Source organism: Strix uralensis, chromosome 18 (assembly GCF_047716275.1).
Source record: "Strix uralensis isolate ZFMK-TIS-50842 chromosome 18, bStrUra1, whole genome shotgun sequence".
Taxonomy (NCBI): Eukaryota; Metazoa; Chordata; class Aves; order Strigiformes; family Strigidae; genus Strix; species Strix uralensis.
In genome coordinates this window covers 7,970,517-7,985,482 of record NC_133989.1, presented here as the reverse complement: position 1 = coordinate 7,985,482, position 14,966 = coordinate 7,970,517, and the positions used below count along the sequence as shown (strand labels likewise).

The 14,966-nt window shown below is 39.9% G+C and overlaps 1 protein-coding gene across 4 annotated transcripts in view; it reads left to right on the top strand.

The window, feature by feature from the left end:
- Positions 1–14,966, top strand: part of TSHZ2 (teashirt zinc finger homeobox 2) — a 233,514-nt gene that overhangs the window by 138,638 nt on the left and 79,910 nt on the right. Inside the window, exons 2-3 of one of the 4 annotated variants that reach the window (XM_074888189.1) lie at positions 2,047–5,125; positions 12,406–13,939. In XM_074888189.1, coding sequence (XP_074744290.1) covers positions 2,047–5,117 — 3,071 coding nt within the window. In that variant the 3' untranslated portion in view covers positions 5,118–5,125; positions 12,406–13,939. Of the gene's footprint in view, positions 1–2,046; positions 5,126–8,741; positions 8,769–12,405; positions 13,940–14,966 lie in introns of those variants that run through there. The other 3 variants (XM_074888190.1, XM_074888191.1, XM_074888188.1) reach the window with 3 other exon arrangements.

The window sequence follows — 14,966 nt, the reverse complement described above, 5'->3', positions numbered from 1 at the left end:
TAAAAGACTTATTTTTTAGTAATTAATATTTAGCTTCTTTGCTGAAAGCATCTGCTGAAGAGCACAGTGTTCCTACTACTATGCGACTATTATTTTGTCATATTAAAATTATGTCCAGGTCATTTGCTCATAGCCACTGCTGTTATCTTTGCCTCTGGTTGTGAAAGCTGCCTAGTATCACCCTTGGAGTAAGGCAGTGTGATCTGCAGGTCCTAAGACAGCAGGAAGGGCGTAGGAAAGAGGACTCATGTGGGTTTCTTAGCCTGTCCACAGAGAGAGCCATCATTGCCCTCTTCTTATGCTGCAACTTCATCCAGGAAACAGTTCCTGCAGTTCTAGTGCATCTCTTTGGCTTGATGGTAAACATGTGTTGGGAGGGGTGAGATACACATGCAAACAGATTGAAAAATTGAAACACATATCTGAAAAAGCTGTGGAAGGCTTTGTCCATATGTTAATCAAAATGCTTCTACCTTTTCTGCCCATCCCTTTTGATTTGCTCAAAGGATATAAATTGTGCAGGAGTAACAAATTCAAGGGAGCAAAATGAGCCAGGTTCTCAAAGAGCCGTAAGATGGCTTTTCTCAGAAGACAGGAAGGAATTGGATTTTGAACAAATAACACTTTTAGTCTCATTTACCTTGTGCTTGCTGAGCTTTTAGGGTTACTTCACAATTACGAGCACTAGAATTTTATTATGTTTTTGCTTAGTTATTTTTAAGGGCAGCTTTGATATGGAGGTTTTGGTATTATTTTTTTTACATACTCACCTGATACAAAAAGCTAGATCTTAAGGAAACACAACAAAGTACTCCTGAGACTGCAGTGCAGTCACTAGGGTTAGCAGCACTGCGTTTGCACCTAACTGCAAGAGCTCATCAACATACCTCCTATGAAGACCTGTGCTTCTGAAATCAACGTTTAGTTTTGATGAGTGGATGTCAATAACAGTGAATTGTTTCAATGTCTGCCTGCATTGTGCATAACAGCTTTGCAGTGGCTGTTAAAAAAATTACACTGGGGTTTTGTGAAAACATACCTGAATCACTCGTTCTGCTCCACGCCTTCTTGAGGGGGTCTGGGAGTGAATTGAGTGAATTGTGAATTTATCCACTGGCTGCACCAAAGCCAGTTCACCCTTAAAAATCCTCTTCTCTAATTCTTCAGTCTGTTTTTAACCAGGTTGTCTCCTGTAACTTAGGCAGAATTATGGCTGATAAAAGGTCAGAAAAAAACCCAAACCCTGAATTCCTTAATTAATTTTAAAATTTACAGCTCTTCCAGTATCAACTTCATCTTATTAATTAGTTAATTTGTCAAAGAAAATGTTTCTGGATTTGTTCTACTTTTCCAGTTTTACAGTTGACTTTGGTCTACCTCTGTCACATCCTAATACTGTTCTGTAACTTCCAAGGATTCTTCCCCTGAAATTTATGGATTTGTTTTTACTGAAGCACAATTTGCTTTTATGGTACACAGTATGTTACTTTTATAAACAAAAGAGTTCCACTTATGCCTATTAGCACTTTCAGATATTATATTTTGACATATAAATTATTTGTGTACATTCTAAAGTGCATTTTTAGGTGATAAAATGGCAAAAGGTTACTGTACCTAGATGATGCTATGAACCAGGAAGATTATGGCAGTTATTTTTTTTCTGTTCCTTGCCAATTCTAACCTTTCTTTCACTGAGGCGAAAAACAATTTCATAGAATTGAAGCTTTTAGTATAAACTTTAAATTCTTCCATATGAATTTTCCAACTGTCCCATTACAGGACAGTTAGAATTATACTCCCATGACAGGAAAATTATTAACTCAGAATCTCTGGCAGTTATAAAGAATTATGATCATCTGCCAACAAAATGCAACAACCTTCACAAAAAGAAACATCATTTGGCTTTTTTCACTTCCAGAACTAACAGGCAATATAGTTGTAGATTAAAATGAAGTCCAGTAAAGAAAAAAAATAGTGAAACTAGAAAGCTCAAACTGTAGTATTCTCCTCTAACAAGTTATTTCATATATTGACGTTACGTTTCAGGTTATGTCCAAGAGGAAGATTTAAAGGAAGAGGAAGATATAAAGGAGGAGGAAGAAGATGATGACGACAACAACTCAACTGCCCAACTCCAGGGCAGCAATGACACTGGCACGGATGAGGAACACGACGTGTGTCCTGAGCAGAAAGGGAACTTTAGTTACCAGAATTCCCCTGTCAGTCATATATCTAACCAGGATGCAGAAAATGAATCACTACTAAGTGATGGTAGTGACCATGTGGCAGATATTAAAAGCATTTGCTCTAGAGAGCCACAGGACCCAAAAACCAGCGCCCATCCCAAAGCCCAGAATGAAGCACATGATTGCATGGATAAAATGACAGCGGTCTATGCCAACATACTGTCAGACTCTTATTGGACAGGCTTAGGGCTGGGTTTCAAGTTGTCTAACTCTGAAAAGAGGAGTTGTGACAACAGAAATGGAGGGAACAAAGCTGATTTTGATTGGCATCAAGACGCACTGTCAAAAAGCTTACAGCAGAATTTACCTTCCAGACCTGTCTCAAAACCCAACCTGTTCAGCTCAGTCCAGCTCTACAGGCAGAGCAGCAAAATGTGTGGAACTGTGTTCACGGGCGCCAGCCGGTTTCGGTGCCGGCAGTGCAGCGCTGCCTATGACACATTGGTAGAACTAACGGTTCATATGAATGAGACAGGTCACTACCAAGATGACAACCATAAAAAGGACAAGCACAGACCTACCAGCTACTCAAAGCCCCGAAAAAGGGCTTTCCAGGACATGGACAAGGAAGATGCACAAAAAGTTCTGAAATGTATGTTCTGTGGTGACTCTTTTGATTCCCTTCAAGATCTGAGTGTTCATATGATAAAAACAAAACATTACCAAAAAGTGCCTTTGAAGGAGCCGGTACCAACCATTTCTTCAAAAATGGTCACTCCAGCAAAGAAACGTGTGTTTGATGTTAACAGGCCTTGTTCCCCTGATTCCACAACGGGGTCTTTCTCAGATACTTTTTCTCCTCAGAAGAACGCAAACCTGCAGTTATCATCTAACAACCGCTACGGCTACCAGAATGGTGCCAGCTATACGTGGCAGTTTGAGGCCTGCAAATCCCAGATTTTGAAGTGTATGGAATGTGGAAGTTCCCATGATACCTTGCAGCAGCTCACAACCCACATGATGGTCACTGGCCATTTCTTGAAAGTCACAAGTTCAGCTTCAAAGAAAGGAAAGCAACTTGTTCTGGATCCTTTAGCTGTGGAAAAAATGCAATCACTGTCTGAAGCACCAGCCAGTGACAGCCCAGTTTCAAAATCAACCAGTAAATCATCTGCAGAATGCATAGTTCCCACCTCTGAACTGAAAAAAGAAAGTAAAAAAGATAAAGCTGAAGATGCAAACAAAGATGAGAAAGCAGTAAAAACTGAAGAGTATGAAGACTCTCTTCAGAAACCACTGGATCCCACAATGAAATACCAGTATCTCAGAGAAGAAGATTTAGAAGATGGTTCAAAGGGTGGTGGGGACATTTTAAAGTCCTTGGAGAACACTGTCACAACAGCCATCAATAAAGCTCAAAATGGAGCGCCCAGCTGGAGTGCATATCCCAGCATCCATGCAGCTTATCAGCTCTCTGAAGGAGCTAAGCCATCTTTGCCTGTGGGTTCCCAAGTACTGCAAATCAGGCCAACAATCACCAATAAATTGAGGCCCATAGCTCCAAAGTGGAAGGTCATGCCTCTGGTCCCTATCTCAGCAAATGTGGCCCAGTGCACTCAAGTGAAGAAGGAAACTGATGACAAGGAGGAGGTACAAAAGGACTATGCTAAAGAGGGCATCCAAGCTGAGCCTGCCTCTCTCAACCAGAGTGAGAGAGAACCACTCCTCAAATCTGAAGCCTCTGTGGAGCCAAAAAAGACAGAACCATGTCCCTTGAAAGAAGAAGACAAAATTAAAGAGGACAGCGGGAAAGAAAAACCAGTCCTCAAGGAACCAACAGCAGCTTCTCTCAGTAATGGTTGTGCTGCTGCCAACCATTCATCTGAACTGCCTTGTGTCAACCCTCTCAGTGCGCTGCAGTCAGTACTCAATAATCACTTGGGCAAAGCCACTGAGCCTTTACAGCCTCAATCCAACTCCAGCCCCAGCTCTAGCACAATTTCTATGTTCCACAAACCTAATCTAAATATGATGGAGAAGCCAGTTTTATCTCCTACTCCAACCCCACCAAAGCCTGCAAGTGTATCCAGGCACTATTTATTCGAAAACAATGATCAGCCTATTGACCTGACCAAATCCAAAGGCAAGAAAGCTGAGTCAGCTCAAGCACAATCTTGTACTTCTCCACCTCAAAAACATGCTCTGTCTGACATTGCTGACATGGTCAAAGTTCTTCCCAAAGCTACTACACCAAAACCTGCTGCATCTTCAAGGATCCCATCTATGAAATTGGAAATAGATGTCCGACGCTTTGAGGATGTCTCAACAGAAGTCTCCACTCTGCATAAAAGGAAGGGCAGACAGTCAAACTGGAACCCTCAACATCTTCTTATTTTGCAAGCTCAGTTTGCTTCCAGCCTCTTCCAGACATCTGAAGGTAAATATTTATTATCAGATCTAGGCCCACAAGAGCGCATGCAGATTTCAAAATTTACTGGACTGTCAATGACCACCATCAGCCATTGGTTGGCAAATGTCAAGTATCAACTTAGGAAAACCGGAGGAACAAAGTTTTTGAAAAACATGGACAAAGGACATCCAGTCTTTTATTGCAGCGACTGTGCATCTCAGTTTCGAACCCCATCTACTTACATTAGCCACTTAGAATCTCATCTAGGTTTCCAAATGAAAGACATGAACAGGCTGGCTGTGGAGCAGCAAACCAAGGTAGAACAAGAAATCTCCAGAGTTTCAGTTCAAAGATCTCCTGAAACAATAGCTGGAGAAGAGGACACAGACTCTAAGTTCAAATGTAAGCTGTGCTGTCGGACATTTGCGAGCAAACATGCAGTAAAACTTCATCTAAGCAAAACACACAGCAAGTCACCAGAACACCATTCACAATTTGTAGCAGAAGTGGATGAAGAATAACTCTTAAGGTATGCATGCTCTATAGCGAGTTTTAATTTCACCATTTTAAGGAGGCTTCGTAAGACATTCTTAAGACTTTCTTAAATGTAGGAAAACAGTATAAAATGCATAATGTACTCCTGCTTCATTAATATAATTGCATGTACATATCCATTTTATAATGTTTTCAAGAAGAGAGCTTGGTAAATGCATAACCACATTGCCATATATAGAAAAGTTGTTTCTTGTTAATATTTTCAAAATAGCTGTTTTCCCAGTTCTCACTCTCTTTTTTGTTTCTAAGAATTAATTGTTTCATGTCCCATGCACTTCAGTGTGGAATGCACCAACTAAATGCTACTTTTTGCAATGAGAATGGAAACAGCAGAAAAAAAGCACTAAAACCCAAAAGATTATTGCCACTCTCAGTGCTAACACACCAGTAAGTCTGATTTTGATGGGGGAAAAAAAGACAATTCAAATGTCAAATTAGCAAAATCTTAATTATTCCAAGTTTTTTATAATCTGAAACCCAGCCTCAAGAATCTACAAATAACTCTGGAAAGTTTATATCTAGAAGATATTCTTTTGTTGATATTAGGGTATTCAGTTTTGTAAAATATTTTAATATTTTACACTTACTTAAACACTTACTATTGTGAGTGGCCTTTTTTGTCGCATCTTTTTAACCTATCTCTCCGTCACTCCTTTTTTTAATCTTTAAGATGTTTGATTATGTTTTGTTTCGTGTTGGTGGGAGTGCTAGTCAATCCATAAACATCACTGACTTCAGTGCAAGTTTTCATATAACCTGGGGGGGTTAATGCTTAATTGAGAAAGCAGCTATATTTTTTACAAGCTTAATATTTCGAAGACCTGTTAGTGGGATACTTCTACGTTAGTGTTGCTGTTTTTTGCTGAAAGATACACAAACCGAAGTACTGCTGCAACCAATGTTTATAACATGTAATGTAATATTCAGATGACACACAATTTTGCATTTTTAATTTTACTTGATTCACAAACATGAATATTCTTGATTTAAATAAATATGCAGAACATCAACTAAAAGTCCAAATAGAAGTTTTTTGTTCTAATGAGTTTATTTCCAGGAAGGCTCTGTTAGTCATTCTCAACAATTTCTCCAGCAGGCTCAGGCTCTGCTTCTGTTCACAGAATAATCATGTGCAGATTCAGATTTTCTCCAACGTGTTCATTACTTGAATAACATTCGGAAAATGAATTCGTCAGACAGTCAAAATTAAAGATGTGTTGTGAGTTGTCACTTACGCCACCTGCTATTGTGGCTATTCTCTGGCTAATTGAGGGTGCAGGCACTATGAGGATGAATACCCGTTTGTGTGAAGATTTCACATTTGTTTGCTGCAAATATTCATGAAGCTTTAAGAAACACTTTCTGTGTACAGAGCCAGCACAAGGACTATGCATCACTTAAGCTCCATTAAAAAGGCTACTTTTGAATAATTTAAACCACTAATCAAAGGGTTACTTTGGGATGGGTAATAGAAGCTATTACTGTAGAGTACAACGTCAGTATTCGAGTGCAATAAGATTTAAGTTTTGCATACATCTCATACATGCTGTCCGCATTTGACTAGATTTATGCTTTCTGCATATTTTAGCCAGGAAAATTTTGTCCAACTCAAAAAGTGTTTGTTTTCCAAATAGGGCTAATACCCTTAAGTTTCTGTCTTGACACATTTAGCCCAACATTAGAACTCAACAAATAAATGTTACTTGTTTATCTGACCATTCAAATTCAACATACCTGACAAAATATAAAAAAACTACAAGAAACTGGTTAGGAAAAATATACCATACTTTGTTTCCTTCCCCACCAGTTAATGGTTAATAAGACTCTGACATTCATAGTTTTCACACAAGAGATATTAGAGCAAACTGATAATTTGGGTACTATCAAACAAAAACTATCTGCCAAATATATTAATATAACAGTTATTTTGGCACATTCATGGCTTAATACATGACAAATGTTTCAGATTTGGTCTTAAAAGCACTGTGCTATTACTAAGAGGCAAACCAAACACCCACCTTTATAAACATGTTACTATTTCTGAGGATTTGGGGAACAAATGCAAAGGAAAAAAAAAAATCTCCAAGGGAAAAAAAAGGTGGTTTCTGCATTGTAATAACCTGCACAGACACATCAGGGTATTATTCAGGTGATATGTAACTACATAAATAAGGTACTGTCCTTCCTGCCTTTGGGTACTGAGAAATTGCTATCCTCTTAATACTCATCCATTTCTAATTTATATCAAGATGCAGGTTGTATCTTACCTTTGAAAAAATATATTTAAATTGCAATGACAGAGTGATAGCACTGTTATCTGGAACTATAATTTTAGTTGGTATGCATGATAGCACAAATTGTATGAAATGATGGGGTATTTTGGATGGCATTGTAAAGATTTTATTACAGTTTTGGAGCCGTAAGCCTACTGAAGTTCTGACTGTGTTAGAAGTGTGGAGGCCAGAGTTTATTCATATGGTTTCTTCCTGAGCTCTTCAAGGAGACTAAATCAAATAACAGGGATTTTCAGAGTTTACTTATTCTTACCGTGTTATTTTTAAGATTCAGTATACATTTGAATAGTAAGATAGAGGAAAGCACAGTATTTAGAAAGAAATATAAAGCATACTGAGATTCTTAAAATGCACACATGCATTTGCATTTGCTTCTTCTAGTCAATATTGTAGTGAAATAGAAATAAAAATAGAGAAAATATATGGAAATAAATGGAAATAAAACAGTGGAAAGTACTCAAAGTATAGAAATACATGAAATATTTTCTATATTGCAACGAAATTTACTATTAAAGGTTATATTTTAAAGTGTTAGCTATCATTAAATATATAAATTAATAATCTGGGTTAGTGCTGTAGAAAAGTGTGTTATGTATATGGATTTATTTTTAAGACCTCTCTGAGGCTGTTTATAAGAAATTTGCTATAAATTCTTCTTAAATGTAAAGACGCATGTATCTGGTTTATATGCATCTTTGGTGTTTTCTTGAGTTCTTCTAACTGATATAGGTTTAGTAATATAATGTAAAATTATGTGTAATATACAACAATCAGATGTCTCCATTCTCTTTCATTTAAACTGCTTCAAATTTGTTTTTATTGCTATTCTTCAAAGAAAACCCATGAACATTAGGGAACATGGCTTTAATTAGAAGTAGTTTGTATGTTGACTTATACCTTTGAAGAACATTTGTTCATTTTTTCAACTAAATTAGAATTTTTATGTTGTCCTGAGAAAAAAGACAAGGCAGAATTGTATTTCTAATTTTAAAGTCAGGTGAAATTGGCTATAAACTGGTCGGTAACTGAGGATCTCTGTGGTCTTATCTACAACTTTTTATAGAAATAAGTCTCCTATAGACTCAAATTTACCAACTTGATTGGGGAGATTTCTGTTTCAAAAGACCCTGATAAGTAAACAAGGAGCTACCTGAGATGAACTAATTTGAAAGTAAGGCTGCTGCAAAACAAAAAAGTGAGTCATAATGATAAACAGTTTTTCTCTCTGTTTCCTCCTTTGTCTTTTTTTAACCATCAGGTTTAAAGCTTCTACAGTGCTTTTTTTCTACTTTATAGGAGACAACTGACATTCTGTGGTAAATGGAAGAAAGAGCAGAGCAGAACTGAAAATCCTCTAATGCACTGACACTAACTTGCCCTCTATTGTTGAAAATGAGCAGGCAATCATGATTGTTCATCAAATGGCTCCTAATGCAGTTAAAGCATTCAGCTATAATTTCTCCTTGCATTTATAATTACTGTCATAGACTGCACACCTCAGTGAGCAGATTAAAGCTATAAACTATTTAGCCGTAGCTTTAAGATGAGGAACTTGATTTGTCTGGCAGCAGTTATTTGTTAGAGAGCTTGACACTTCACATAAAAATGACTCAACTTGATGAAGAACAATGCAGTTTAAGCAATGCAGTGATTTTAAATCAGTCATTATACCACGCCCTGTAAGAATTGCAAAGCAATTTGTTAAATGATATATAGGACACGTAGATAACTGTATGTGTTAAGTATACCAAAATAGAAGATTTTTTTTCTTCTGTGGATTTTATTTTCTCATCCCTCTGAAACAGTAGGAGCTGTTCTGAACATCATGTTCCACTGTTAGCCAATATTGGTGTTACATGGACAAGGACAATTGCGTGAATTAGTAGTCCAAAACTATATTTTGGAGAATTTAGCTTGCTCTTCACCTTTCATTTCTTCTCAGCAACAAACATTAAAAACTCGGAGACCCTTTCTGGAGAATCATTCATGCTGGTATGTAGCTGCCTGCAGTTGTGTCCACCATGATTATGTAAGCAGAATTTATCAGCGAAACTAAGGGTTCTCCTCACCACATCACCAGCCAGAAAGAGAGGGTTCATTGCAATTAAAGCCTTGATTACTCAGTTCAGAAGGGACTTTTCTGACAGCATCTTGTTGGAAAATGCTGACTTCTCAATGGTAAAAAAATTCTGTGGGGAAGTCCCACTTTAAAATAGACTTTTGTTGGGATAAACTGAGTAAAATTGCTGAGCACCGTGAAGGAGAGAAGAGGAGACAGTGGAATAGGAGGAGGAATAGGTTGGCCTTTCCACTGTGCTGGAGGAGAGACACAGAGCCCACGCTTGACAAGGAACTACCTCCAACCTGTCACTCCTCCCTCAAAATAGTCCTGTTCTGGTGAAGCCTCAGTTCCCCAAATCCTTTGAAATTTATCACTGTTTCCCCAAAATGGTAGATCAAGATACTTTTTTAATTTAGCATTTTTAAATCTTCAATATTTTCCTGGACAGCATTTTTTCAATTTAGCAATAGTCCTTATAAAACCAATGATAGTGTGTTCTTGGCTTCCCTGAGAGCAGGGTCAGGCCAGATGATACATCAGAGTGTGTCAGCACAGATATATCAGTGCAGATTTACTTGCTTTTTATGAATACTACAGGTTGCTATTAAGATCAGTATTATTTAACATTGCATTAGCGCATCCAACCCAAGAGGTCAACCCATGTTGTTTCTAGGCTCTGTGTAAGCATACTGTGTATGACAGTTCCTGCCCCCAAAAGGCAGGAACTCCTGCTCATGAAGAAACAGCAACTTTTAAGTATTTCAACCAGATTTTAACTGACCTTGAATAGCACCTACCTCCTCAAGCATTCAGTATTCATAAGGATATCAAAATCTTGCCTTCTCCTTGCTGCGTCTGATATTATTAAATGCTACAGCCTTCATAATCTATAGCAGAACATTTTTACCCAGTGAGATTTCAAAGGAAGGGTATCCGAGTCTTATTTATACATTTTACACCTCAGCAATCAAATCGCAAAGATCAATAACAAAAGGAAAAGACATGAGCGGTATCCAGCCCTCAAAAGCACCTTTCAATAAAAATAATGTAATTTAGCAGGATGATCACTCAGTGCAAATATGATGAAGCACAGATGGAAAATGAGGAAAATTATAGATATGGCTTTATGGGAGGAGGAAAGGAGGAAGAGATTTTTCACTATTTATTGGGATAATGAACAGATAATTCATGATTATTAAGCTGTAGTCTTCAGGCCTCATTCTGCCATCTCTTCCCATTTCCTCAGTTCAGAACTGAGTCTGTGCATCTAGGCAGGGTCCACTGGCTGAGGAAGGATCAGGCCTTTACACTAGTTTTCACATGTCAGCAGAGTCATGCAGGATTTACACCTGTGAAGCTCAAACTCAGGACCCTTCCTGGAAGAAGAGGAATGAGGCAGAACAAACAACGCACAGAACAGAGCTTATGTCTTAAATGTGACGGGTTTTCTTTTTCAAGATCATCTCGACTCCAGAAAAGGGGCAGCAGACCCTGTTTTCCTGCCTGTGATAACATTAAGACACCACACCAGGTAGCAAGATCACAGTCCCTGGGAGAGCTGAGGGGACTGGTACTCATCATGCCACCTGTGTCTGCAGAATCGCATCTTCCCGAGAGCATGAGTTGGCCAAGCCTTTGAAGGTGTGAGGTGGCAGGAAAAGTTTCCTACACTCAGGTTTGCAAGAGGCATCCTGTTCTGGGTTGCAGCGCTGGCTCTGTCGGCTCTCCTCCCCGGCAGATGGACAGACAGGATGGCTGCGGGGGCATGGCAGAGGCTGGGCAGCCAAGAGGAGGGCACGTCGGGGGTCCAAGACAGAGGGGACAGCAGCAGCTTGCTGGAGTGGAGGGAAGTAAGAGACAAGGGGCCAGGAGGGGACTTGTTCACTGTAGTAAATTTACACAACCCCTTTATTAAAACAAAGCTGTTCCTCCTCCCCTCCAAAATCCCTCCCTGCCAGCACTCAGCGCCAGCTCTTCTGCCAGGGGTCAGCACATGCAGGAGTGAGGGAGGGAAGGCTGGGGGAGTGGAGGAGGTTGTCATGTCTAATGAATACCCTGAATGTATCGAGATATATATTTTTTTCATTTCAGAAAAGGTTCCATTAAGAGGGAGACAGCCCTAACATGTGCTTTGGCCCCTCATCAGATTTATGAGTATTTGCTCTGCTCTTTAATAGGAAACTCTGCAGCAACTGCCACCTTGCCTGCTCTCCCTGAGATACACAGTGGCTTCTCAGGGAAATGCACTTCATTATTAATGTGAATTTGTACGTTTTTATGACACTGCTTGGGGGAAGGGGCAGGCAGAGATTTCCTGGTGATATATGCTCATTTCTAACCATTTATTGTCCCAGACAATCGAAGAACAATGATAAACATTGTTATAGAAAGTGGAAGGTGCCGCAGTGACATTTTTGAAGGGAAAGGAGAGGTGGCGAGAGTGGCTTTGATGTGGTTGTTTCCCTCTGCTCCACCTCCTCCAGCAGCTGTGTCAGATCAAGCAATGCAGAGTGGTCTGTGCGGTGGCAGTCGCTGCCTCCCGTTGCTCACCTTTTCTCAGCCCAGCCAAGACCACTTGCTTGGTGCTTTGCTACAGCAGAGGGGGTACAGATGAAGGAGAAGGAGTTCGTCTTTTGGGAAGCCTGTACTGCAGAGGATCGCAGGCCTCAGAGTGAATGGATGCGCAGCATCCCCATGTCGCTATACCCCAGCAGTGTCTTTTCGATTCATTATCCAGTGACCAGCATGGAAACTGTGCACAGAGCAGCAGGTGCAAGGCAAAGCAGGCCAGGAAGAGAAAGGTGAGGGTATGGGCATGTGGTTTACTGGGGCAAGACAAGCTACTGGCACTGATCACTGCTGGGACTGGATCCTCATGGCTACCAACTTTCTTTACAGGGCCATTAAAAAGAGTGACGTTGGCTTTTACCCACCTGTTCATCTACATCCCAAGGGACATCACAGAAGAAGAATCCCTCTGGGATATGACAATACTGCGGCCTGTTTCTGCCTATGTTCATGTGAAGCGAACACTCTGCTCTTCCAATGAAGAGCAAATTTAGTACTTCCTTCATGCTCACTTAGCTCAGGGGCAAACAGCTGCATGTGGATTGGTCTTCGTGAAGCTCACCCTAGACTAGACATACACAGACAGACAGGCTGTGGGTGGGCTTTCAGCTCAGTAATTCACTTCCCTCTGTAATCCTATGGAACCCTAATCTGTTGGCCTTGGTTTTCTATGGTGCAAGACCCAGGTTTGTCATCCAGGGGAAAAACAATGAGGGAGGTAATTATGTTTATTTGATCAGTGTGTTTTTAAAACATTGTGCTCCCAGGAATTATGTGGTGGCCTTCTTCTATAAATCACAAATGCACAAAAAAACCCCCTCTCAGTATTTTTCCAAAGAGATTAGGGTGAAAGTTCCTACACTCATATTTCATGTCTGGAAAAAAATATCAACAAGAGTGATAAGTATAGCCAAAATGAGTGTAAAAGCACACCCTGTCATTTGTTTTCCATGTGCCATATGTTTTCTGGATCCTGCACCTCCCACATACAAATTGCATGCAATAATGTGGGGTGCACACATTACTCAGGATTATTTAGTTAAGACCTGCCTATATGGAGGGAATTAACTTAGTTAAAGTCAAGCCACTGTGCTTTGTTTTGGTTTTTTGCTTATTCTGGATTCATAGAGTAGAAAATTAAAGATCCCACTGTGCCAGGCTTCATGTCATTTGGTTTTAATTTAATTCATCTCTTCGATTCTCCCTGTTTCTTCTTCTCTTTGAGTATCATCAGTAGGTGGTCCAAGCATCAACCAGAAGATTTACTGGCAAGACTAAATGTATGAACGCTATGAACACATTGTTTTTCCGATATGATTTAATGACCTTTTTGGCCATGGCTGTTGAAATCTTCCATAATAATTTCCTTTGGCAGCCAAAGCTCCTGTTGATCAGGTGAAAGCTGATGCAAATGTCAAATGTCAATAAATTTGTAATCTATAAATGTAATACTTGGTGCTGGAGTGCAACAGCATTAACCGGAGTGCAGCAGGAGACACCTAGGATATGAGATACATCTCATTGTGAACAGAAAACAGACAGGAAAGGAATGCCACCTCCAAAACCTCTCCACAGCCAAGCTCCTTTCCTTCTCCATACTCCCTATTCTCCCTGCATGTTTTCTGAATTGCTGAGCTTTACCAAAAGAGGGGTTTATGGCTTGTATTTGGCAGAGCGAGTCTGGTGATGCAGGTCTGTCCCTTGTTCTGCTTTTGACTCATTGTGTGAGGTTGGGATTTAACTTCTCTTTCTAAAGGAGTTCATTACAGCACAGAGGTTTTGGAGGCTTCAGAGTTTGATCCTGGAAATTATTAGTTATGCAAGATATTCCAGTAAATTAACAAGACCACTTACATAACTTAGGTGTTGCAGGAATGAGTCATGACTCATTTATAGTTTTAAGATGCTTGGAAAGGGCGAGCCATGTATGAAGCCTGATTTTATATACAATAAAGACATAAGAACAATCACATAATTTCCCAAGAGATTTTCTTAAGGGCCCTCCACTTTGACCTTTGGCTCTGAAAAGCTCCAGTTTGTTTGACATTGAAAAAAAAAAGCAAACGTGTGAATACAGTGCCATGAGCATTTGCACTTTGAACATGCTGGGGCTGAACACAGCTGAACTGGAAAAGGCTGCAACAGCTAATGTACTGGGAAAATATAACAGAGGCATTTACTTAATAACTCAACTAATTCCTTTAGCTCACCTTGTAGAGATGTAACCTTTGAATTAGAGAGTCCCTAGTTCAAAATCCCGTGTCTCCTCTGTCCTCATGTTAATTTTTAAATTATATATCATTGTTGAGAGGCCCTTGTGTTGAGCATTACAGGCTATTTTTCATGTCTAAAATGGGGAATTATAACTGAACATTAGCTACTGGCTATAAATCACATGGAACAAAGTGGCATCTGCATCTACTCAGTAACAAGAGTGGGAGAATTGTAACTTACTTAAAACGAGACAGGAAAGAGGACACAAACGCAGTAGCAGAGATAATTGTGACCTAAGAAAACTAATGGTTCTTCCAGCTGTGTGATGCTCTGGACTCCCATTCTCTGGAGCTCTCCACAACCAGCATTATAAGTGCACAGTCACAGTAGGAGCTCAGTCAATCTGGAGGGCAAACGCAGAGCTGGAAGCTATTTCACACCCCCCTGCAATGCCACCTAGCATGCTGCAGTCATGCTGGCCAGGGGTGGGGTAGGGGAGAGCCTTTTCACTGCCTGGAAATAGCACTTGTCTCTTTTGCTCTCCCCATCACCATCCTCCATCAGCTGGCATGAGTGAGCGGTGACCACAATTCCCTCTCCCTGGGATATGTTTTTATTTCTAATTGTAGCTAAAACCCAGGTAAGGAGGAGGCAGCACAAGGCTGTTAACAGAGCAA